A 26,704-nucleotide genomic window follows, 5' to 3' on the forward strand; every position below is an offset into this window, starting at 1 on the left:
TAAGTATAGCAGAGTTGTAAAAATGGAATCCCACTTAGTCTGATTCACACGAATACTAACGTTTAATCCTGTTTTCAAAGTCCAAGAATGAAAACTTGCAATTAAACACTGAGCAAGCCACATGTTTAGGTAATATCTTAAAAAGTCTTAAAGAAAAATTATGATACAGGACCTAAATTTTCAGTGGCATATATGCTATTAACACATGTTCTGAAATCTGGAAGGTCACATCAGTCCTGAATTAATTTTTAATTAAAATAAAATAAAAAAAAACACTAACTGAGCTTTTTATACTTTTTCTATGCCACTACAGCTTTCTTTCACCTCATTTTAATGCCGATCTTCACTTTATGCCGTTTTCAGTATTCTTCAAAAAATCTTCGAACAGTTGTCCTACAATGCAAAATTTGGGGAAAAATGATAATTAGACAGCATATAAAAGGCAAATTTTTATGACTAAGTGTTGGCCCAGTCACTAACTGCTAATTATAATAAACGTGTATATGAAATGTTTGTATCTTTTTAACAGTTAAGGCATCAGTGTGGTTCTTAAAGCCATGTGCCTGTGTATGCGTGCCTATGTGTGAATAGCTCACACAGAAACTCTAAACTGCTTTCCTAGAAAAGGAATGCCATCAACAAATCAACTAATTGGTACTTCCTTTTATTAGGAATATTTCATCCCACACCACTAGCCCAAAGAATGAACAGTTTATAGAGGTTTTAAGAACACTTACAAAACCTAACTTAATAGTTCTTTAAAAACCCAAATTCATTCTATATAGTTCAACAATTCTTCGCATGTCACAGATTGAAGTTGTCTGTCCTTCCTATTCACTGCTGCTTTAAACATATCAGCCAGTAACTATTCCTATACACCTATGGCTGACTGCAAATTCTCCTACAAAGTAGGAAATATTAAGCACATACCTCTTAAAGACTTGAGAATTGCATTGAATGTAACAAGTCGAATAATATGAAGTGTTTATTGTATTTAAATTTCTTTAAAGATATCTAATTCTGGGCACCACTGCATCCCTACACACAGTTGAAAAAAAATTCCATTCTGTTAACATTTGATTTATAACTTTTCACGCGATACACAAAAACCCCTCTGTGCTTCTTATAAAGAACAAAAAAGATACACAACAGTTAAGCGTAAAGATCACAGGCAATAGCATTCAAACATGGATGTGGGTAGAGAAAGGAGTACCTGGCATGAGTACCTGCTTAGTTTGACTGAATCCTTGATTTTTAATTTGGCTTTTCATGGGCCGCTCACAACACCAACGCTGTGTGAGGTATGGTAGTCAGCTGCAATAATTCATAAACCCTACACTTCCATCAATCCAATGCTACTGGCTCTCGAGTTACAGAACAAACTGCATTAGAATGCAAGGCAATAAAGCAAAAAAACTAGAAACATCCTTGACAAAGAAATACTAGCAGTTTAATTAAAACAAAGTAGTCCAACATGTGCCTCAGAAATATTTAAGTTTTTAAAGCATATGTTTCTGCCAATGTACCAACACAAGATGGACTTAATACCAAAAAATAATAATAATAATAAAAAAACAGTTCAACCTTTTTATTAAAAAAAAAAAAAAAGAAATGACAGCAAAATCCCTAAAAAAAAGGATAATTAACTTTTTAATGGCGACTACATTACAAAGGTGGGCAATAATTTCCAAAGAGGCACACTAATGGGGACACGAGTCTGCTACAAAATAGCTGAGACAAAACAATGTACCTCAAAATGTTTTGCAGGACTACACTGTCTTTTCCTTCAGAAGATGCTTTTGTATGTCTTCTTACTCGGCTTAGTTCCATCTTCATCTGTGCATACTTACGCTGCACTGTCAAACAGTAACAAAAAGCCCTAATCAAAGTGAGAAACAATACACTTACCTCTGTCTGATCTGAGGTCTTATCAGATCAGTTTTAATTGGACTGAGTGTCACCTTCAGATTTAATGTCTTCACTGGTCCCATTGACCTCATTCTTAGTATCACTTTCCTTCGATTCAGTGTTTGGATCTTCACTCTGTTTTTCTCGACTACTGGACTTCACACTACTTTTTTTATCATCAGATCCCCTCTTTTCTGCCATAAAAGAAGACATTAACCATAGATTTTAAAGTGCAGTAAATACATTACTCTTTAAAAGTGAAACAATAGAGATATGAAAGACAATCATTTCCCACACACTGCAAGTAACAGAATTAACCAAAGGGATACAATTTGTATTTATGGAGGAGGGAGTAAGAAGGGGAATTCAAGGTATTGCATATTTTGAATAAGAAATATCAGAAAGCAAGGGTATAAAAGCATTCAAAACTGTGTTCATAATGAAGTTAAATTATTACATTAAAAGGGTAAAAATATTAATCACAAAAGGCACAAATTCCATGTTTAATTGGCATGTTCACCCATCAAGTATTTATAAATGCAAAAGATTATATGTAAGAATTCAAGAGGAATAAGCCTAAGGTAAGAAAACTGATATCAAATCCCAATCCAAGTCAACTCAACTTCTGTGCTTTGCTAATAAGGAAATATATGACATCGAGAGTTGCTTTAACAAAAGGAGAAATTAAAACTTTTTTCCAGCCACAAAAAAAGAATGAAAATAATTAAATTTCAGCTTTTTCCTCTATTTTCTTTGGAAGGGTGAAACTTTAGGTTACAGGCAAAAGTGGTACACAGAACAAGTACATTCTAGTTTTTTCAGTTCTAAATACCACCTCCCAAAAGATTTCTACAGAAAATGCTAGAGCAAACTATAAACTTTCTAGAAAAATTGTTTTTCCCCTTAAAACTAAAAGGTGATCTAGCACAGGTCACAAGAAAGATGTTGGAAGAGAAGCAGAACTCTATACCAATTCTGAACAATTATTAAACATAACACCATGTAACTGGGAGAGAGGGATGGAAATAAAAATATGGTATGAAAAGGACACCTATTTAAAGGAGCACATTCAGTCCAACACTTGCAAAATACACAAAGCAATGTCCATCTTGTTAACTGCAAGACTTGCTTCATGTCTGTCTGTCCACTTGTGGGAACTGTGCTCTAACTGACCTGGTGGGAAAGTCCTCCCTTTGTGCCTTAGGGGCGTCTCCGGTGCACAGGTAGCTTCAATGAGGAAGAGTCGTCTTGTTGCCCCGAAGAGGACTAGTAGTCAGTCCAATAATCTTATCTTCTGCCCTATGTAAATATGGTAGATCTTAATAGTCCCAAGGACATCCACAAAGTGTGTGGATTTTAGGGCTATGAATTAAAAGGAAGCTCTTAACAAAGAGAGCATCCTAAACTAACTGACCATAAAATAGCTTTGTGTGAGAAATTACTTCTCATCTGAGGGGTTAAACTGCCTCCATTATAGCATCTGGACTAGCAAACTTACCTAAACTCATCTGTCACTATCAAATGCTTGCTACTGCTCAACCTGTCCCCAAAGTCCATACCTTTAGTCATTTATATATTTAGGAGTACCTAAACAGCTACATGACATTTTTGAAAGCCAAAGAACTCATCATTTCTAAAAGGGATATGAAATTTATATCTATACTGGCATGCCCAGCTAATTCAAACACCCTGACACACATACATATTCCACCTCCCCACCCCCAGTATCCAGTCTTTCATCCTTTCTCCAAGTGTCACTAGGAATATCCTTGTCTGTTCATGATCTAAACATCTTGGCTTATTTTGCTTATATAAGAATTTCACTAAATTCCATGCCATCATTACAACTGGGATTATAGATAGGCAATTTAGGATATCTTTTTGCTCCATCCAAAAATGATTCAAACATGCCTGCCTATTTTCATTTAGTCAAACCAGTGCCACTTACAGTTCAATTCTTATAAATGCTAGCTTTTTATTCATACAAACTGACCCAATTTATTTTAAGTAGCACAAATGGAATAGGGCAACTCAAGTAACAGGTATACAGAATTTAAAAACTGCTAAAAGCAGGGGTTGTTGTGGTGATTAATTTGATCTCTGACATCTACACGGGGCTCTTAACAGTGAACACCTCACCCCAAAATTACATTTGAGTGTTTTTCAAAAAGGTTAGGTGAAATTTTCTCAAAACTAATAGAAATCAGTAACCCTTTACAGCAACTGCCTTTAAGGATAAAGGTAATTTCTGAACTTAACTGGCAAATATTAAAGCTCTTTACAGTATAAAGTTGAAAAACCCATCCTTGTTCTTACTTTTCAGTATTTATTCGTTGTTACAGAAAAGGCTAACATATGTAAGATACTTAAGGCACACTTATTAGAAACACAAAATTAGGAGTCCCTTCCCAAAAGCTCACTGTTCGTATTGATACCTTTCTAACTCAATTTAGCAAAAAATTTAAGTCTGACAAAAGAAGACAGGTTCTACATGAGTACCACATAAAGATGAGCATAATAAACTAAATATATATATATATATTTATGTTGGTAATCAAACATGGAAAACAGACATTCAGAACAGGAGGAAACAGTTCAGCTGAGAAAATTATAAACAGGCCCTTTCACTCATTCCTAAAACCATGTAAAGCAAATACAGCCCTGTCAATACAAAATAGAAGATGCTGAAAGAATGTGAAAATAAAATGCAGAAAGGAGCCCTTAATGATTAAGAGAATTATCTTTTTATAAAGGCTAAGTTAAAAGATGAGACTATTTATTTATTTATTTATTTTTGTTGCTGAGGATTAAACCCACCTAACAACACTAAGCCACATCCCCAACCCATTTTATTTTTTATACTGAAAGAGTCACTCAGTAAGGCTAGCCTTGAACTTTGATCCTTCTTCCTAGGCCTCCAGAGTCACAGGATTACTCATGCACTACCATGTCAAGCAAGAGACTATTTTTGCGAAAACACGCCAAAGTCAATTTGGGTGCTGGGGATCGAGTGACACTCTGCCACTGAGCTACAACCCCAGCTCTTTTTTCTTAAGAAAGGGTCTCAAAAAGTTACCAGTCTGCCTCAAACTTGGGATCCTCCTGCCTCAGCCTCCCAAGTAACTGGGATTACACGCGTGTACCACTACGGCCGTAACAAAATTTAAAAGCCCAATAATGGTGCTAATAGCAAGTGTTTCAGATATGGGGAAGTTACAGAACATGGAAGGGAAAGAGCATGGTAATTCAATATAAAACATGATTAACACATAAGGTATTCGACTTCTGAGAACTTAGAAACTAATTACCAAATTAACTGAATTATGAATGTTATGAGAATCGATGTGACAATGTACATTTATGTTGCAAGACATTATGGAATACTATCTTGCAGTGAATTACACAACAAATTCTACAGCCTAATAACTCTGAATAACCCTGTAAGTTTCTATATGAAAAATCTCAGGTTACCAACTGAAAGGTGTAGTTTTGATATAGTGTAAGAAAATTCAGGTCAACTGTCACTCTCAAGTCTGAGCAGGAAACAGGGGGAAGAACACCTGTCTTCTACTAAATAGTGTTCCTTAAATGAATAAATACACCTTGAAAATGAGCTCTGTTAGATTAAAAAAAAAAAAAAGATACTAAGTTGTGGTAAGCCACTCAATGAACTGAATTCTCTTATAAACTAACCTTTCTCCTTGGATTTTCTGTCTTGTTCTCTGTCCCGACTTTTGCTCCTGTGCTTATATGACTTTCGATCTCGGCTTTTTGACCTTCTTCGATCTCGACTGCGAGACCTGTGTTTTCTTTCTGATCTGTCATGGCTTCTGCTTCTTCGTCGCTCTCTACTTCTTAATAATTTAAAACAGAAAAGAAAGCCAACTTCAACTAGTATTACAATAAAAAAGGGCCATGAAATACAAACTGTTGAATAATTAACAAGATAAAACAAAACTTGCCCTTAAAAAGCAAACAGAGCTTACTACTAAAACATTTTACTTTGGAAATCTTAATTAAAAATGACAAAAAATCGTTCTAAACTCAATTTATCACAGTTATAAATCAAGACAGTAACCACTGCTCTTTTAAGACTTATTTCCAACTATAATTCCAATTAAAACAGCAAAGGTGATTTCATATTTTGTTTCTTCCTAGAATCAGTGAAAAGAGAAGGCATGTAAGAGACAAACCATCTGTATAGTAACCTTCTAAACAGATTTTTTAACAAATCTACTAGACAGATAGGAAATAGTGAAGAAGTTGCCCTAAAGAGGGAACCATTTTAAAAGGAAAAAAAAAAAAAAAGATGGAACCATTTTAGCAGGGCATGGTGGTGCACACCGGTAATCCCAGTGGCTTGGGAAGTTGAGACAAGAGGATTGCCAGTTCAAAGCCAGCCTCAGCCAATTTGAGGCACTAAGCAACTCAGTGATACCTGTCCCTAAATAAAATATAAAATAGAGCTGGGGATGTGGCTCAGTGGCTAAGAGCCCCTGAATTCATTCCCCAATACCAAAAATAAATAAAGATGGGACCATTCGCTGACTGAAAATTCATTTTCTATCACGGTACTTAAGAATACAGCCAGTCCTCAACTTATAATAATTTTTCAACTTAACGACAGTGCAAAAGTAATGTTAAGAGCAAAATCCAGTACTTCAAATTTAGAATTTTGTTAAACCCCCATAATATGTGATACAATATCTTGATGTATCTCTTTTGATACTGGACACTGGCTACAGCTCTTAATCAGTCACACAATCGTAAGGGTAAAAATAACTCTGATGTTCTACAGGTGTACAAAATGCATTTTCACTTGTATTATTTTCAACTTACAACAGGCTTAACTGATAACTGTTAAGCTGAGGAGCATCCATATTTTCAAGTATCATCCTAATGAATAATATCAGTAATTACCACTGCTTATTATGGGGTCATTATGAGTGAGACCCTGCTGTACAGTTTTGTATACCTGCTTCGCCTTCTTTCCCTACTTCTTGATCTTTTATGGTCCCGAGACCTGCTGCATCTTCGGTCAGAAGTTCGGCTTGAATGTCTACTTCGTGAACGGCTTCTCTTTCTTCTTTCTCTATCTCGAGCTCTTTCTTTTTCTCTTTCTTCCTCTTCTCTACGTCTTTTCCTTTCCCTTTCTTCCCTTTCTCTCTCCCGTTCTTTTTCTCTTTCTTCTCTTTCCTGTTTCTCTTTTTTAAGACGCTCATCCCGATCAGGTTCTTCAGTTCTTTTTCTTAACTTTTCCTAAGAAAATCAAGTTTGATTTCTGATTTTTGTTTTGTGGGACTCACAAATGTTATGCAAGCACTCTACCATTGGGCTGGGTCCCCAACCCCTCAGATTGCATTTTTTACACAACTAAAATCTTAAAAACAGTAAAAATATAATACCTAATGCAAAGCAATCTGTAGGCCAACTTACAGAATTCAATGCCCTCAGGGGAATTGTATCTACTCCAATACGCGTATGTATGTACATAAGATATCATTACTTTACCAATTCTTCAGGTAATTCTCCCCAAATTTTTAATACTTTAGAGTGACAATAGTACATCATTTTGATGAAGACCAAAACTTCACAGGGATTATCATGTCTTTAAACAAATACAAACATCAATAAAATATTAATGAGTGGTTTATATCTCCAGGAGACCATTTTTAGCTATGTTAAAATTGTTATTTTTAGTGACAGCTAGTTATAGCCAAAAGTTATAATTCAGTGTTAACTAAAGTTAAAAATATATGCTTAAAAGAAACTTACTTTTAATTCTTCTACTGTAGCTTTAATTTTGGCATAGCCCATATGTTGTTTTCCCATCAAATGATCATCTACCCGGGACTGGGCATCTCCTACTATCAAAAAGGCTCCACATACTTCACAAACTTCCATTTGTTTTTCTTGGGCAGCAAAACTTTCAATCGTCTGAAATGATAAATATCAGTTATTACAGTGAACATCTAAGTCCGGCACAGTGTTGCAGGTCCTGTAAACCCCACAACTCAGGAGGCTGAGGCAGGAGAAACCCATATTCAAGGTCAGCCTCATCAACTCATCAAGACCCAAAAAGAGGGGCTGTGGCTGTGGCTCCAAGGTGGCAGAGCACTTTCCTACCATGTGTGAGGCACTGGGTTCGATCCTTAGCACCACATATCAAAATAAAGGCATACTGCCTGTTTACAACTACAAAAATAAAAAAATAAAAAATAAAACAGCAACAACAAAAAAAAAAAAAAACTGCAGACTGAGGGCCAGGCATAGTGGTGCATACCTGTAATCCCAGTAACTGGGAAGGCTGAGGCAGGAGGATTTAAAGTTCAAAGCCAGCCTCAGCAATTTAGTGAGGCCCCAGGAAACTTAATGAGACCCTGTCTCAAATAAAGCATAAAAGGGCTGGGGGCTGGAGTTGTAGTTCAGTGGTAGAGCACTTGCCTTGAATGTGTGAGGTACTGGGTTCCATACTCAGCACCACATAAAAATAAATAAATAAAATAAATGATATTGTGTCCATCTACAACTAAAAAAAATATTTAAAGTGGGAGGTGGGGGGCTGGGAATGTGACTCAGTGGTTAAGTACTCCTGGGTTCAATCCCTGGTAACAAACACAACAAAAAAGAACCAAAAATAAAAAGAATAGCTGAGAAACCAATAAAAAATCTCAAAAAGAACTTACCATTTAAAACAGATTTCTAATATATATGAATTACTATTTTCCATTTGAACAACAATTGGTCTACTTTTTAAGAGTGGCTGGTCACATGGCAAAAGCAATCAACTTGCCTATCATCTAAGAAAGGTGCTGAGATGACTACTCAACTTTTAACTGTTTAAAAGTTCAGGAAATTATCTATTTTAGTCTGAATTCACATTTCTTCTGGAGGTTCAGTAGGCATCTGTGCATATTCAAAAAGCATTAAGAAGATGGCACACACCTGTAATCCCAGATACACAGGAGGCTGAGGCTAGAGGATTACATGTTCAAAACTACACTGAAAAACTTAGTGAGATCCTGTCTTGAAATAAAAAAGGGTGGTGGCAACATGCCTATAATCCCAGTGACTCAGGAGGTTGAAGGTGGAAAATCATAAGTTTGAAGTGAGCCTGAGCAACTTAGTGAGACCCTGTCTTAAAATTAAAAAATAAAATAAAATAAAAGGCTGAGTATGTGACTCAGTCGTAAAGTGCCCCTGGGTTCAATTTCCAGTACCAAAAAAAGTTAACAAAGTAGGAGGTATTTTAAGAGTCTGCTAATTTTTAATTAAGATAAACATGTACTGTGTAACATACTGCAACAAAAATGAAAATAAAACCCAGATGTAAATGCGTATTTATGATTTAAGGCAGAAGTCAGCAAGCCAGCAGCCCAAGAACTACTATTGAAAATAATGTTTTATTGATAGAACATAACCATATCCAATTGTTTACACATTTCTACGGTGAGAAACATATGTATTTTTTTGTTTTGTTTTCACCCTGGTTCCTGGTTCTTAACTCCTTCCCTGAGGCAGGGCATACAAATTAAATATTCTCTTCACCAATGTAGGTCATAGAAACAAACCTTTTTCCATCTTTCTATTTTGGAAGAAATTCTCTGACCTACCTTATCTAACAGTAGGTCCCAGGACCCCTAATTCAAAAGGGATTCTACCCAATACCCAGGAAGAATGCTACACTGCTAGGATTCCCTACTTAGTTTATTGCATTACATCATATTCTTTAATCACATTTCTCTATGATTGTCCACATTTCCATCATGCTCATGCAATGAAGTCTTCATAAACCTCCAAAAGAACAAGGTCTAGAGAGCTTCCAGAAACTGAACACCTGGAAATTCTTGAAAGATGGTGCACACAAAGAGGGCATGGATGTTCTGTATTCCTTCTCCCATACCTCACCTATGCAATTCTGCATTTGCATCCTTTGTAATATCCATTTTTCTCCCCATTGTATTTTTATTTCCTGTGGAGCTAGGGATGGAACCCAAGCAAATTAACTGAACCTGAGGTAAAGGTTTGTGGGAACAATGAATTTATGGCCAGTAGATCAGAAGCACTGGTTAAAGACAAAACAAAACCTGGGGCATGTGACTGGCAAATGGTGTGTCCATGTGGGAGCAGTCTTAGAGACTGAGTCCTTAATCTATGAGATCTAACACTATCTCCTGGCTAGACAGTGTCAGACTTGAATTAAATTATAAGACTTCCAGCTGGTGCCTGCTGCTGCAGAACTGATCACTTGCTAGTGGGATGAAAACCCCACACATCTAGGGATCACAATAATAATCTGGGCTAGAGGTGTAGCTAAGTGACAGATCGTGTGCCTGACATCCTTGACTTAATTCCCAGTGCTAAACTATAAATAAACAAAAAATTATCTGAGTTGTCAGTATATTATAGAAGAAAATGAGTTTTGAGGTTTTTAATTTTCTTTTCCCTTTTTTTTCTGTATTTTCAGGTTGTCTAAGGCTACTTTCACAATATGAAGCAGAGCTTAGAAGCTGTGACGTGCAAACATATTATATATTGAAGAAAATGTTTGATGACTCATTATTTAGGATATTAGGGAAAATATCTTCAAAGGTTCTCAATTAGGAACTAATCCCAAGAAATTTATATTTTAACAGGCTAGGTAATTTAAAAGAAAGTAGGTTTACTCACCGAGGTTGTAGATCTAAGCAATTCTCTCTCTTCTTTTAGCTGTTCAACTAATTTCATCATTCCCTGGGCTTCTTCTACCTTTCCTTCAGATCCTAATTCTTCAATCTAAAAAGGATAGGGATAAAAACCAAAATCAAAATCCTTTCTAATCAAACTAAATATTTTTGTATTCCTCCCATGCTTCATTAGCATCTAGTAGTATTGTGGGGTTTTAAATTTTGTTTGTTTACTAAAATCTCTTTGGGTTTAATTTACCCTTTTGATTTTTTTTTAACAGCCTTAATGACATTAAATAAAATAAAGTTAGAGAATTTGATGTATGGACATAGGCACAAACCCATGAAAATCATCACCAGCATCTAGATAATGAATATATCCCACCACCCTGTAAGGTTTCTCCCCCTTTTTAGTGCTTCTTCCAACTTCAATCTCACTTCACTCATATGCCCAGGCAAACAATGATTTTTGCTGTCACTAAGATTATTTTGCATTTTCTAAACTTTACACAAATTGAATATAGTTTGTATTCCTTTAACGGCCTGGGTTCTTTCACTCTAATTATTTTAAGATTCATTATACTTTACATGTAGTTAATTCCTTTCTATTATCCAATATTCAATTTCCACTGTATGGTTATATCACAATTAATTATCCACTTACCTGTTGATGGACATTTGAATTATTGCTAGCTTAGGGTTTTTATTTTCTGTCCATTATGAACAAATCTCTTAAGATTACTGTTGTACAAGTCATTGTGTAGACATGTTTTCAATTATCTAGGGTAAATACTTCTTAGAAGAGGATAGCTCATGTTTTATTTTTTACTTTTTAAGAAACACATTCCAAGGTGGCTATACATTTTACATTTACCATCAAGGTTTATTTTTCCAGTTAGCCCAAATTCTCACTGACACTTGGTATGGGCCTTATTTATTTGTTTGTTTGATACCGGAGATTGAACTCAGGGGCACTGGAGCACTGAGCCACATCCCCAGCCTTATTTTGTATTTTATTTAGAGACAGGGTCTCACTGAGTTGCTTAGCACCTCACTTTTCCTGAGGCTGGCTTTGAAGTCACGATTTTCCTGCCTAAGCCTCCTAAGATGCTGGGATTACAAGCCTGCACCACAGCGCCCGGTTGGGCCATTTAAAACAAAAGTAATCTCATTGTGGTTGTAATGTGTATTTTCCTAAAGGACTACTAATGTTGAATATCTTTTCATATATGTCATTCTCACATTAGTTAAGTATTTGACTTAAATATTAACTGACATTAATGAATATAATTCTCACCTGCTGTAGGAGCACATCAATTTTGTCTGTAAGAACCTGAATTTTTTCTTCATTTTTACCTGTTGGGCCAGCTGCCTGTTGAAAACAAAATGTGTCAAACAAGTAAAAAGCAAACATTCAAACTCTCACATATTATTTTTATTTAATAATTAAAATGTTTAATCACAAGAATAGTAATTTAACTAACTTCAATTTTCAGTAAATCACAATCTTGTCAGTTAGTGACACTTAGAAAAATGTTATGATTAGCAAAACAATGTTATAATAGTTAAGACTGAAAAAATGCCTTTCAAGTTTTATATCGTTCTAAAAGTACAAAGTAGGGAATAGAAGACAAAATGTTAGGAGTCTCCAGAGAACAAAGAACCTTTATTCAGACTGTAATTTGGCTAGGGACGCAATTCAGTGGAAGAACACTTGCCTAGGATGGCCCTGGGTTTGATGACTGGAACCACAGGAAGAAAAAAAGAAGAAGAAATCGACTGTAAATCCACTTTACACTTACCCCAGAGGACTGTTGGTTTTGAGATAATGCCAGTCGAGCATGGCCTCGTCTGATTCTACGTTCTACTTCTGCAAGTAAACTCTGTAAGTATCGTAAAAAATCTCTCTCATAGCCAACTTTCATAAAACGAGAACTCTTCTCATACCTGGTAAAATGAAAATGAACACACCTTTATCCATTTCAATTCATACATTCTATATTAACTAGTCTCAAGGACTACAGCACTTAAGCTGAACCTTAAGCAATGTATATGAAGTGAATTTCTTGTTGTCTCTCATCCTGAAGAGAAGACAATATGCTGCAACAGGTTTGGTTAAGAACACAGGTTTAACAAGGAATTTGACTCCCCAGCTCTACCACTATACCAGATGTGTCAGTGACCGTGGACCTAGATTAGGTCTCATCTATAAAACTGGGGCTTGCAGGGTATGGTGGCACATGCATATAACCCCAGTGACTTGGGAGGCTGAGGCAGGAGGACTGCAAGTTGAACTTAGAGAGACCATGTCTCAAAATTAAAAAAAAAAAAAAAAAAAAAAAAATTTAAAGCCTGAGGATAGCTCAGTGGTAAAGCACCCCTAGATTCATCCCCACTAGTACAAAACAAAACAAACAAAAACTGGGGCTGTTCAAAAGTAACTGTGATGTACAAAAGTTTGGCATAGAACACATACTCCTGGCAGCTAACAATACCATTATTAAAGTTATATAACTTTCTTACCACACCAAGCCAGTGAATGAATCTCTAGTATTCAATTATTTTATAGCAATTCCAATTACTTCTATAATATTTGTCCCTTTAAATCAAATAATGACTAGGAGAAAAAGAACAAAAGCCCAACTTACTGTTTTCGTAGATTTTCATCATGAATTTTTTCACATGGACCTGGGAGAAAAAAAAGGAATAATAGGAATGTATAAATTATTTTTTAACAGTTAACAACCTTTCCTCTTACCAAAAGTTATTTTTTCCTTTTTTATTCATTCATTCATTCATTCATTCATTCATTCATTTAGAGAGAGAGAGAGAGAGAGAGAGAGAATTCTTTAATATTCATTTTCTAGTTTTCGGCGGACACAAGTTTGTATGTGGTGCTAAGGATCGAACCCGGGCCGCACACATGCTAGGCGAGCGCGCTACAGCTTGAGCCACATCCCCAGCCCATTTTTTCCTTTTTTAAAAGAGAAAAAAAAGCTGGATGTTGTGAACCATACTTATACCTATAATCCAAGCTACTCAGAAAACTGAGGCAGGAAGACCAAAAGTTGGAAGACCACAATGGAACATTACTCAGCCATAAAGAAGAAATTGTGGGGCTGGGGTTGTGGCTTGCCTACCATGTGTGAGGCGCTGGGTTTGCTTCTCAGCACCACATATAAACAAATAAATAAAGGTCCACCAATAACTAATAAAGATATTTTTAAAAAGGAAGAAGAAATTATGGCATTTGTGAGTAAATGGACTATCATGCTAAGTGAAGTAAGTCAATCCCCCAAAACCAAAAGCTGAATGTTCTCTAATATGCGGATACTAACACATAGTAAGAGTGGGAAGAATAGAAGTTCACTGGATTAAACAAAGGGGAATGAAGAAAAGGGACAGCAGATGGGGCTAGGAAAGACAGTTGAATAAATCAGACATAACTTTCCTATATTCATACATAAATACATGGCCAGATTAACTTCATTTCATGTACATCCATACACCATGTTGGTTTAATAAGTCAAAATACACTCTACTGTCATGTATATCTAACAAGAACAATTAAAAAAAAATGTTGGGAGATCAGCCTGGGCAACTAAGTTAAATATTATCACAAAATAAAAGAGTTGAGAATGTAGCTCAGTGGTGGAGCACTTGATTATTAACATGCGTGAAGCTCTGTTCTTAAATCCTGGTACTGTAGTAAAAAAATATATATTAAAAAATAAAATAACAAATAAATCCATTTAATCACTTAGTAGTCTGTAGGCACCCAAACTGATCCTAACAAACCATGAAGCATTATGCCCAACAGCACATGCAAATTAGTCTTCATTCTTCAAGGAGAAAATAATGAAAAGCAACTATATGGGAAGAAAAGACAAGAGGGATGGAAAGGAAAGGAAATTGTTCCTTATCACCACCAAAGGAAACTTAGATGTGGTAGCACTGATCTGAACCACCACTGACATTTATGATTTTCACGTTACCTGCAAATAGCACCAAACAAGCACTCTAGTCTCCAAAAACCAACCAATTTCAACATTTAAAGTTATTTCTTCTGGAATTTACCTCCATATTTCTAAATGTTACTCTTATTTTGCTTTTTCTTGGTGTACTGATCTTAAACACCAAAATTTTAGGATAAAAAACATTTGATGTTTATATTTTGACCAAATATTCCCTTCTGAGCTAAATAAAAGGAACATCATGATGAACTCTCTGATGTATTTCTCTTGGAATTTTTTTCATTTGTTTTCTACATGCCAATTTATAGATCCTTCTCAAACATGTGAACTCAGCTATAGAAACTAGATAGTTTACTAACACTAATTTTCCTTTACGGCTCAAAATACAGATAAACAGCTGGGCTTTATTCCATGAGCCTTCTGTCTTGCTTCAATCTGGGATGCTTATTTTCTAAGCTTACTATTGAGCTGTCACCCTGAGGAATTCCCTTTCTGCTCTCAGAAAAGTCGAAAAGAGATTTATGTTAAAACCTTGGATGTCTAGTACCGCACAAAGGCACATTTATAATCCTAGCAACTGGGGAGGCTGAGGATCACAAGTTCAAGACCAGCCTCAGCAACTTAACCCCATCTCAAAAAGGTCTAGGGATATAGCTTGGTGGTAAAGTCCCTCTGGGTTCAATTCCCAATACCCCCCACCCCCCCCCAAAAATCATGCATGTCTAAATATGTCTCTCACCTTCCTACTTTGATGTTCAGCTATATTACAAACCTTAATAAAAACGTATATTCACTTAGAACACTGAGGGTGTTTCGTTACAGTGTTCAAGATTCCTGTGTTGCTACTGACAAGTCTTAAGCCATTCTGATTCATATTTCTATGACCTACACACACATCCGCCCTTGATGTTCTAAAATGATATACCTCAACTGAAATCTTTCCATTCATTGCGCAGTCAGCTTGAATAACTATGCAATCTAAAGACTGATAACACTATGTACTGCAAATTTTTTTTCTTTCATATTTGATAATTTCCTCCCATGTCTATATTCCCTGTATGGAACTACTAATCCGGTATTAGTGTTACTGGACCAATCTAATTTATCTTAAAAACGCTAATCTTTTACTGTTCGATTGCCCAACATTTCAGCTGATTTTCTTAATTTTATTTTCAAATCTTTCTAGTGATTTTTACTTCAGATTTCCTCAGTTCTAATTTCTAACAGCTCTAATTTTTCAAAGGTTCCTGTGTATACTATTCTGTTCTTTCTGATAAGTGTGTGATACTAAAGACTTTGCTGAGCATGATGGCACACACCTGTGATCCCAACTAATCAGGAGGCTGAAGCAGGAGGATCCCAAGTTCAAAACCAGCCTGAGCAACATAACAAGACCCTGTCTCAAAAAAAAAAAAAAAAAAAGTGTTGGGAGATATAGCTCAGTGGTAGAGTGCTGCTTGCCTAATATGCAATGAGACCCTCGGTTCAATTCCTCATTATATACAAATCAATCAATCTTTTGAAACAGTATTTTTCTAATTTCAAACAGTTTTCCCATTACCTAATTCCACTAAGACTCCTACCCTGTTATTGGTTCTGTCAGTCTCTCATGTTGAAGACTTTCTTCAAGTACCTGGCTGGTGTTCCTTGGCAACAACTGATTTTTAAAAATTTTTCCACAATCTGCCTAGAAGCTGCTAATGGATAGGCAGTTTGTCACTAAGGGCTTTTTAACCAAAGGAAAATCAGGTACTGAGATTTTCTTTTAGGAGATCCCCCAAGGGTCAGTATTCAAAGACATCACATCCCTGAAACTGTACTTTCTCTGGAGAAGAATTCTCTTCTGCCCAGTTTAAAAAAAAAAAAAAAAAAAATCTAGCTTTATTCTTCTGCAAAGAGGGAAGAATAAGACCCCACTATTAAGAATACAGACTCAGGAGGCTAAGGTAGGAAAATCACAAGTTTGAGGCCAGCCTCAGCAACTTAATGAGACTCTGTCTCCAAATGAAAAATAAAAAGGGCTGGGGATGTGGCTCAATGGTTTAATCGCCAGTACAAAAAAAAATAAAATGGCTCGAGATGTGGTTCAGAGATAAGCACCTCAAGTTCAAACCTCAGTACTAAAAAAGAATACAGTCTCGGGCTGGGGATGTGGCTCAAGCGGTAGCGCGCTTGCCTGGCATGCGTGCGGCCCGGGTTCGATCCTCACCACCACATACAAACAAAGATGTCGTGTCCCTTGAAAAACTAAAAAATAAATGTCAATCTTTCTCTAAAAAAAAAAAAAAAAAAAAAAGAATACAGTCTCATTTAATCTATTGTAGTCTCATTTATCACTCATCATTGTCCTGTTCTATCTAGAATTTCAAGATCTAGATTCTTCCAGCCCCAATATATTCCTAACACACAAAAGCAAAGATGTTGATTAATTAACTTTTCTTTTAAGGATCTAGAATATTAATTATGTACCATACTTGAAATAATTGACTTCTGTCAACTAACAAAAATTTTTGCATTTTGTAGTTCAGATGAATAATCTCTCTAGTCCAATGCAGAATGTAACCCTTTATCCTCCTGGGGCACTGGGGTGAGAGAGGTAAAGTCAACAGATGCACATGACCACCTAAACTAATGGCTCTCCACCAAGAGCAATTTGTCCCCTCAGGAAACATTTGGCAATGTCTAAAGACAATTCTGGCTGTCACAGCTGGGAGAGTCCTACTGACATATAAAGGGTATAGGACAGGTATGTTGCTAAATATCCTACAATGCATGGGACAGCTCCCCAAAACTGGCTCAAAAATTTTATAGTGTCACAGTTGAAAAACCCTTAACTTATACTTATCGCTCAATTTTAGCCCCATGACTCAGCCCTCCCTTCTGTGGTAACCATACCCTGAACCTGCCTAGGGGTAGGCTGTACTCACGCACTTCCACTTAGTACTCTTTTCTATAGGCTTTTAGGGATAGAAGTTTCTCTGCTCTGGTAATATTTGCTATCTTCTATAAATGTGCTGACATCTCTAATGTTATCTCTTCACTGTCATTGTTTTTTTAATTTTCATTTTAGTAGAATTTTAGAAGTGAACAGAAATAGACATTATGTTTAAGTAAGCCATCTCCCTGCCACATCCTGTAGTGGGGATGTGGCACTCTACAATGGAGACACACACCCAACCCATTTTTAAAATTTTGAGACAGGGTCTCACTAATTGCCTGGGTTAGCTTCAAAATTGATGTCCTCCTGCCTTGGCCTCCTCGGTAGATAGGATTTAAAGGCTTGTGCCACTCTATCCAGCTAAGTCATATATAATTACATAGGCGTTTATGAACATATTCAAAAATTTAGCCAAGTAAGAAATTACTTATCAGTAATTTTCAAGAATTACAAAGAAAGTATTTATAAAATCATACATTTGATAAAAGTTACACTGAAAATTAACTTACCAAGATCAGAACGGGTATTTGTGAATAACTCCGCAGGACAAAAACCACAGAGATAGTATTTACAAACCTAATGGGGAAAAAAACCAAAGGCACTTAACTATTTAAAATTGCTTAGTTTTAAAATTATATTACAGATGGGTACCAAACAATATTTTCTCATTTCTCCATGTGCCATTCATCTTTTAAGACTAATTCAATTTGTTAAACTATTAGTTTAAATAGTTATTTTCATACTTTGAAATTTCAATGAAAGAAAAAATGTTCAGGAATGACAGAATTATCAGTATTTTCCACTTTGAATCATTGACTCCAGGGCCCCCAAAAACAAGTACAGGAAAGACAAGCTAGAATAAAGAAAAAAAATTTTAATAAAAAACCTTACTGTTTTTAATCATTCTAACTTTTTGGTAATTGTACATATTTATTGGGTAGTACAGTGTGACATTTCAATACACATATAACATGTAATAATCTCACTCTACCTTTCTTTTTTATATGGGAGATGGAACCCAGGATGCTTTGACATCCCCAGACTTCTTTTAAATTTTAAGACAGGATCTTTCTAAATTGCTGAGAGTGGGCATTAGAGCAGATTATGCTAGGTGAAGTTATCCAATCCCTAAAAAACAAATGTCTTCTCTAATATAAGGGGGGTGACTCAAAATGGGATAGGGAGGAAGAGCATAAGAAGATTACCACTAAATAGGGAAGAGAGGTGGGAGGGAAAAGGAGGGAATTACACGGAAGATGGAAGGAGACCCTCATCGTTATACAGAATATGTGTATAATATTGTGAGGAGAAAAAGATGGGCAGCAGAATAAAATAGACATCATTATTGCTGTATGTATATACGTGACTGTATGACCAATGTGATTCTGCAACCTGTACAATCAGAAAAATGAGAAATGATACCCCATTTGATTCAAATGTATGAAATGTCAAGATCATTGTACTGTCATGTGTAAATAATAAAAAATAAAAATAAAAATAAATAAAATTGCTGAGGGTGGTCTGGAACTTGCAATCCTCTTGCCTCAGCCTCCCAACTCACTGAAATTACAGGTATACACCTCCATGCCTGGTTACCTAAATCAGATTAGGATTTGGGAATTATGTCTAAATGAGACAGAACTCTCATTTAAAGCAATCTGGGGGCTAGGGTTGTGGCTCAGTGGTAGAGGGCTTGCCTAGCACTTATGAGGCACTGGGTTTGATTCTCAGCACCCTATATAAATGAATAAAAATAAAGGTCTATCAACAACTTTAAAAATTTTTTTTTTAAAAAGCAATTTGGCTCCATCTTTTTGCTTAAAGATCCTCTAATTTTCTATAAAATATATTAGAGGCCAGGCATGGTGGCACACATCTATAATCCCAGTGACTTTCGAGGTTGAGGCAGGAGGATCACCAAGTATTAGGGCAGCCTCAGCAACTTAGTAAAGCCCTAAGCAATTAGTGAGACCCTGTCTCAAAATAATAAAAAAAAGGCTGGGGATGTGGCTCAGTGGTAAAGCACACCTGGGTTTAATCCCTAGTAACAACAATAACAACAACAACAAAAATGTATTAGACATTTTCACACATGTCAACACCCACTAAATTACTCTTGGTGGGTTCTTATATTATGGGGAAAACTATTAACATGAAACCAACTTTAAATTCTCTCATTGGTATTTCTAACTTTCAGATGTATCACCAAACAGCTCTATTCCATATTTAATTTTGTAACACTGCACACAAACCACTTAATCAAAATTCCAGAATATCACCTTTCCTTCACATAAAACTTGTTACTAGGTGGGTTATCAATGAACTATGACATGTGAAAGAAAAGGTGGCGTTAAATTTAAGCTTGAAGGGCTGGGAATTTATCTCAGGAGCAGAATGCTTGCCTAGCATGCCTAAAGCCCTGAGTTTAGTCCTTGGCTGGAGGGAAAAGGAGGGGTGTTCAAGGAAAAAAATTAAACTTGATTGCTTAACTGAGAGTGGGACATAGTTCAGCAATAGATTCAGTGATGAGGCACTAGTCTAGATGCATAAGGCCCTGGGTTTAATTCCTTCCTGGCACCACAAAAACAAACTTGAGTGAGTTATTTGTGAACACTGAGGACTGAGTGCTAAATCTGAAATAGATTTTTTTTTTACATTCATTCACAGCCGTGTGGTTCCATAATCTATGTTCAGAAGAATTAAATCCACAAAAACATCAAAAGATTGATATGTCATGTTTAAACAATGGATATACTTTTATACCAATATTATACTGGTATTTGTGTGGGTGTGGGTGTATGTATGTATGTGTTTCTAAGGACTGAACCCTTTGCCTCACGCATGTTAGACAAGCACCTTGGCACTGAGCCACATACCCAGCCCGAGCCTCACATCTTAATATCTGTATACAACTATTAATACCAGGGGTGGTAGCAACATGCAATCCCAGCTACTTGGGAACCTCAGGCAGGAAAATCTCAAATTCAAGACCAGCCTGGAGCAAGCTGGTGAGGTAGCACATTTCCGGGGTTCGATCTCCAACCCTAAAAAACCAAACACACACACACACACACACAAAAAAAAAAACAAACCATAGGTGGAGTACTTGCCTCACAGGTGCAAGGCCCCTTGGGTTCAAACCTCAGTATTATAATAATAAATGAATAGACAACTAAGTAGAAAAATTTTTTTAAATTAAATAGTATGTTTGTTACACTAGGATGAAGGGGAATATTCGCCTGCTTTACTGGTTAATTTTCAAAGTGTCTTTAATTGCTATGTAGACCAAATAAGACCGGACTGTCAGCCAACCCGTAACTACCTAGTTGAATCCAATTATTCCATTTGGAAGTAAGAAGCAGAGATCAACCACAGGACCTGCCCTGAAGGTATCAGCTACTTAGAAATCCTGACTAGACTCTGTTGTCCCAGTCCGGTTCCACATGCTCTTTCCATTCTTCAACTGTCCTTAAGATATTGCTTTACCATTTAATGGTACATCAACATTATTCATTACTCTATCCAATAAAACCTTCCCAGGAATTGGAGATATTTTAACTAAAAATATTTTATAATTAATACTCCTACAAGCTCTTTGAATACAAACTAATTCGCTTAGTTTTTTATCCAGCAAGTCTTTATTAATATCTATCATGGACCCAGCAACCTGATAACCGAAGGTAGGAGGCATAAGGACAGACCATAGATGGGACACACATAACACAAAAATTTTTTTGGTACCAGGGATTGAACCCAGGGACACTTAACCACTGAGCCATTATCTACGGCCCTTTTTTCTTATATTAGTCTCACTAACTTGCTTAGGGCCTCTCTAAGGCTAAGGTCTTGAACTTGCTGCAATCCTCTGGTCTCAGCCTACAAAATTACAGGCGTGTACAATACCAGATGCCTGGATCTTAACACAAATTTTGATTGATCCTCTTCATAAATGTAAGGCAACACCAGTGACCTGAAAAGTTCAATCTCATCAACACAGTTTTAACAAACAGTTAAGAGAAGGCAGAAATACAATCAATCTTGGAAACTGACTAGAAAACTTTAATGGCAACATTTTGTCATTTAAACAAAGAAAGAGTATTTTTTAAAAAATTAAAACAGTATCTGAAAAGGTTGCAGAAGCGTACAACCTGTAATCTCAGGTTCTTGGGAACATGAAGTAGAAAGATTGCAAATTAAAGGCCAGCTTCAGCACCTTAAGTACCTTAGTTAGACCCTGTCTCTAAATAAAATATACAATGGTCTGGAGATGTAGCTCAGTGATACAGCACTTCTGAGTTCAATCTCTAGTAATGCAAAATAAAAGAGTATCTGGCATTACAAAGATAAGAAAATGATAGTCCAGTCAGGTATGGAAACAGAGCTGTCCCAGCAACTAAGAAGGCTGAGGCAAGAAGACTGCCAGTCTTGGCAACTTAGTGAGGCCCTAGGAAACTTGGAGAGACCCTGTCCAAAATAAAAATTGAAAAGAGTCCAGGACTGGGGTTGTAGCTCAGTGGTAGAGCACTTGCCTAGCATGTATGAGACCCTGGGTTTGATCCTCAGCACCACATAAAGATAAATAAAGGTATTGTGTTCATCTACAACTAAAATAAAAAGAGTTTCAAACAATATCAGAGAGCTGTGGGACAGCATCCACCAAAATATAAAATGTGCATTTCTAACTTAGTCATTATCTTTCTAGAAACTTATCCTACAGTAGCTCACATACATGCATACATAGTAAAACAGTAGACTGTTCACTGCAGCTTGATTGGTAATGCCAAAATATTAGACATTATCTACCCAACAGGAAACAAGTAGTTCAAGTTAGATTCCCATGTGCCAACAACACTGTCCAAATTATTAGGGAAAGTCTGGAAGTATACATAATAATTTTTAAGCTATTATGGGTGAAAAATTGGCAACGGGGAGAGGATAAGAATATACTTCACTGTTTCCTTTGGGGGGGGGTGTAATGGGTATGAAACCCAAGGGCACTCTAGCATTGAGCTACATCCCCACATCCCCAGCCCTTTTATTTTTTGATTTTGAGACAGGATCTGGCTAAGTTGCCCAGACTGGCCTCTAATTTGCAATCCTCCTAAGCCAACCTCTGTAGCAGCTAGGATTATTAGGAATGTGTCACTGTGCTGGGCACTATTTACTATCTTCTTTGTTATGTTTGAATACAGTAAGCACATATATTTTTGTAAAAACTCAGAAGGAAAACATAAAAATAGTTAAGTAAGCTGGGTACAGCACACATTTAGCAACTCAGGAGGCTGAGGCAAAAGAATCCCAAGTTCCAGACCAGTCTAGGCAGCTTAGGTCTCCAAAAAATAATAAGAGCTAGGGGTGTAGCTTAGTGGTAGAACTCCCCTTGGTTCATTTAAAATACCAAAAAAGAAAAAAAAAAAAAAAAAAAGGTGAAAACAATTCCCTAATACATTCACGGAATCAATCTAATAAATCAGTCTCCCAACACCACCCCCAGTACTGGAAATTGAACCCAGGGGCACTCTAATAACCGAGCTACATCACCACCTTTTTTATTTTATTTTTGAGACAGGGTCTTTGAGTTGCCCAGGCTGGACTTGAACCTGCAATCCTCCTACCTCAGCCTTCTGAGCAGATGGGATCACAGACCTGTGCAACTGGCCATGGAATCAATATTTAATTGAAAGAACATCATTTAACATAAGAATGTTTTGGGAGGTTTAATATAAATATTAACTGGGAAAATACTGGCTAAGACTTATACCTTAACAAGAGTCCTTCTCACTCCCCCCCTCAGTATTTACTTCAAACTAAGGTTTCATTAATTAATTCCACATCACTTTCTTCTAATCACCAAAGTATACTAAGAACATCTTAATGACTGTTGTCTTTCAGTATCTACTTGAATTCAACAGTAAGCAACATATTTTCTCCCTTGATCTAATCAAATATTTAACGCTATTGGCATTATTCTTGTTAAACTGCTTTCCCAAAATCAACTGGAAAAAAACATCAGTTGCTGGGTTTGGACACCTGTAATCTCTCAGTAACCTGAGAAGTTCAGGCAGGAGAATCAAAAGTTTGAGGCCAGGGGCTGGGGATGTGGCTCAAGCGGTAGCGTGCTCGCCTGGCATGCGTGCGGCCTGGGTTCGATCCTCAGCACCACATACAAAGATGTTGTGTCCACCGAAAAAACTAAAATAAATAAATAAATAAAATTCTCTCTCTCTCCCTCCCTCTCTCTCTCTCAAAAAAAAAAAAAAAAAAGTTTGAGGCCAGCCTGGGCATAACTTAGCAAGATCTTGTCCAAAATTAAAACATAAAATGACCTGACTGGAGTTGTAGCTCAGCGGTAGAGAGCTTGCCTCATATGTGTGAGGCACTTGGGTTCGATTCCTAGAATCACATATAAATAAGCAAATAAAATAAAGGTCTATAAACAACTAAAAACTATTTTTTTAAAAAATGACCTGGGGATATATGGTTAAGTGGTAAAGTGTCTCTTCGTTCAAACCCCAGCACCTCCCTGTCAAAATTGCTTGACCTCAGTGCTGTTTCAAACCCTAATGCCCAGGTCATCTATGTTATATACCAATAAATGCTTCAAATAATTAAATCATATGTAAATGTCCTTACAGACATCTTCAAATTTAGGTCTTTCAAATTCTGTGGGAAGCCTCAAAGAACTTATTTCGGTATTTTAAGTTACTAGTGACCTTAGATAGGTATGAATCCATCAAATATCAAGTTCTAACCTCCCCATGGGCTATACCGTTCCTCAAGTTTAATTTTTAAAATAATAAAGATAATGAATTTATTCAACATCTAAATCCTGAACAAAACAATTCATGTTGGCAACAATCAATCTGATATTTGTAACAGGGACCTTAATAAAAAAAATTTTAAGCAACTGTGCTTGATGGTACTCATAATCCCAGAGACATGAGATTGAGGCAAGAGTATCTCAAGTTCAAGGTCAGCTTCAGCAACTGAGAGACCTTGTCTCAAAATAAAAAAAAAAAAAAAAAAAATAAGGGTTGTGGCTGTAGCTTAGTGGTAATACGCCCCTGGGTTCAATCCCCAGTACCCCAAATAAAGAAACAAATTCTAAGTAGCCAACCTCAATTACTATATATTTTAGGACAGTTACAAAGTATTATTGTAATACCTCAACTGTTATGTTTAATTTAAAATAAACGGAAATTTTACTGGTAAATAAAAATGAACACCTTTAACCTGTAGCCTTTCATTTACCATTAAAGAATGATTTATTCTGACAACAACTCTTCAGAAGCAGGTATTTTCTTTATAGCTAAAGGAGTTGAAGTCCCACCCCCCAAAGAAGCACCAGCTGGGGGCAGTGGTGCGTGTCTCTAATTCCAGTGGCTGGGGAGGTTGAGACAGGGAGTTCAAAACCAGCCTCAGCATTGGTGAGGCACTTAGCATTCAGTGAGATCCTGTCTCTAAATACAAAATAGGGCTGGGATGTGGCTCAGTGGGTGAGTGCCCCTGAGTTTAATCCCCAGTTACCTGCCCCCCTTCAAAAAGAAACACCAAAGAGAAGGTTTTAATAAATGAATCTGTGACAAGTCCCCAATGGCATGTAGTTTTGTTTCTGCTATACCATGATCATGCTTTGTAGCTGTTTATTTTCAGGGGTTTTTTTACATATTACTTTGTAGTCATGGTAAACTCTCTCCTTATTGCCTGAGAAATTTTGGTTAAAATTTCAATTTTCCACAGCAGCTAGACAGTAAACATCTCTTGTTGCTTAGAAGCATTGCTTCCCAAAGTAAAAGTTCAAACTTTATCAAGGCTTATATAAAAAATCATCGAAAACCAGATTTGTGCTGTGATTAGCAGCGAAAGCCTGTAATACTAGCAACTCCAGAGGCTGAGACAGGAGGATCACAAGTTGAAGATTAGCCTCAGCAACTTAGTGAGGTCCTAAGCAAGTTAGTGAGACCCTGTCTCAAAATAAACAAAAAGGGCTGGATAGGGTCAATGGTTAAGCAACTCTAGGGTTCAATCCCTGGTACAAAAACAAAACAAAGGCTGGGGATATAGAGTGCCTGCCTTGCATGCACAAGACCTTCCCTGAGTTCAATCCCCAGCACCAAAAAAAAACAAACAAAAACAAAACTAAAACCCACCATTCATAGATTCCTGTCTGAATCCATACTTCCCAACAAAAATAGAGGCTCCAGTTATCTACATTATCCATAATTACCCAAATTCACTGACCTTCATGCTCATCCCTTTCTTGAGGCTATTAATTAACATCTGCCTTCTTTCTCACTAGATCAGGCTAATTCCCACTAATCCTTCTGGTCCTGGTGTACAAGATTCACTAAATGTAGAGAGGCCCCTCCTGAGTCTGTGTTTCATGCCCCTTTCCTGTGGGCTTTCTTTTCCCTATTGTGGTACTTACTACTATCATTATTTTGCCATGTAGGGAATCAAAACCAGGGCCTCACTAAAATGCTCTACCAATTACCTATACCCCCAGCCACACACTGGGATACTGATATGAATGCATATTTACTCCTTCATATCTATGGCCACACTAATGGCTTTCTAGGGTGAAGTGCTGTATTTATACTAATCTATTATCTACCCTAAGAGTAATACATTTTTTTGTTGGATGAACAAATATAGAAATTTCCACAATTCAAGTTGCCTTCAGTATTTGTGTGGAAATCAAGACTAGTGATGAGCTACATAGGAAAAAAAACACATTTTTCCTAAAGCCACAAAACAAATACTATGGAAATATTTTATTACTTTCCTTTCAATACTAGTATTGTGGTTTTTTCTCACACACACAGTTTTTTTTTTTTTTTTTTTTTTTTGGTACCAGGAATTGAACTCAGAGGCACTCAACCACTGAGCCACATCCCTTGCCTTTTATTTTTATTTTTTAGAGACAGGGTCTCACTGAGTTGCTTAGTGCCTTGCCATTGCTGAGGCTGGCTTTAAACTTTTGATTGTCCTGCCTCATGCCTCCCAGGCATGCGCCATCACACCCTGCCAAAGATCTTAATATTTTTAAAAGTCCTTATGTTTTAGAAATAGACATAGGTTGAAAGTGACAGAATTGCTTCAAAATAATGGAGGGCATCAAATATATAGAGGATATAATTTAGCCATGTGTTGATATTGTTAAACTGGTTCAAAGTACATGGAGAATTCAATATTCTCTCTGATTCTCCATTTCTTAG

At 36.5% G+C, this 26,704-nt stretch overlaps 1 protein-coding gene across 7 annotated transcripts in view; it reads right to left on the bottom strand.

Annotated features, from left to right (window-relative positions):
* Positions 1-51: 51 nt before the first annotated feature.
* Luc7l3 (LUC7 like 3 pre-mRNA splicing factor) overlaps positions 52-26,704 on the bottom strand; it is a 31,870-nt gene continuing 5,217 nt past the window's right edge. Inside the window, exons 2-13 of one of the 7 annotated variants that reach the window (XM_026386976.2) lie at positions 17,996-18,062; positions 13,223-13,262; positions 12,377-12,521; positions 11,872-11,946; positions 10,579-10,683; positions 7,684-7,845; positions 6,884-7,167; positions 5,602-5,762; positions 1,962-2,102; positions 1,751-1,856; positions 1,227-1,292; positions 52-393 (exon numbers count right to left, since the gene is read on the bottom strand). In XM_026386976.2, the coding sequence (XP_026242761.1) occupies positions 1,268-1,292; positions 1,751-1,856; positions 1,962-2,102; positions 5,602-5,762; positions 6,884-7,167; positions 7,684-7,845; positions 10,579-10,683; positions 11,872-11,946; positions 12,377-12,521; positions 13,223-13,262; positions 17,996-18,062 (1,311 nt within the window). In that variant the 3' untranslated portion in view covers positions 52-393; positions 1,227-1,267. Of the gene's footprint in view, positions 1,857-1,908; positions 2,103-3,081; positions 3,208-5,601; positions 5,763-6,883; positions 7,168-7,683; positions 7,846-10,578; positions 10,684-11,871; positions 11,947-12,376; positions 12,522-13,222; positions 13,263-17,995; positions 18,063-26,704 lie in introns of those variants that run through there. The other 6 variants (XM_026386974.2, XM_026386975.2, XM_026386973.2 and 3 more) reach the window with 6 other exon arrangements.

This window comes from Urocitellus parryii, chromosome 7 (genome assembly GCF_045843805.1).
Source record: "Urocitellus parryii isolate mUroPar1 chromosome 7, mUroPar1.hap1, whole genome shotgun sequence".
In the NCBI taxonomy this organism is placed as follows: domain Eukaryota; kingdom Metazoa; phylum Chordata; class Mammalia; order Rodentia; family Sciuridae; genus Urocitellus; species Urocitellus parryii.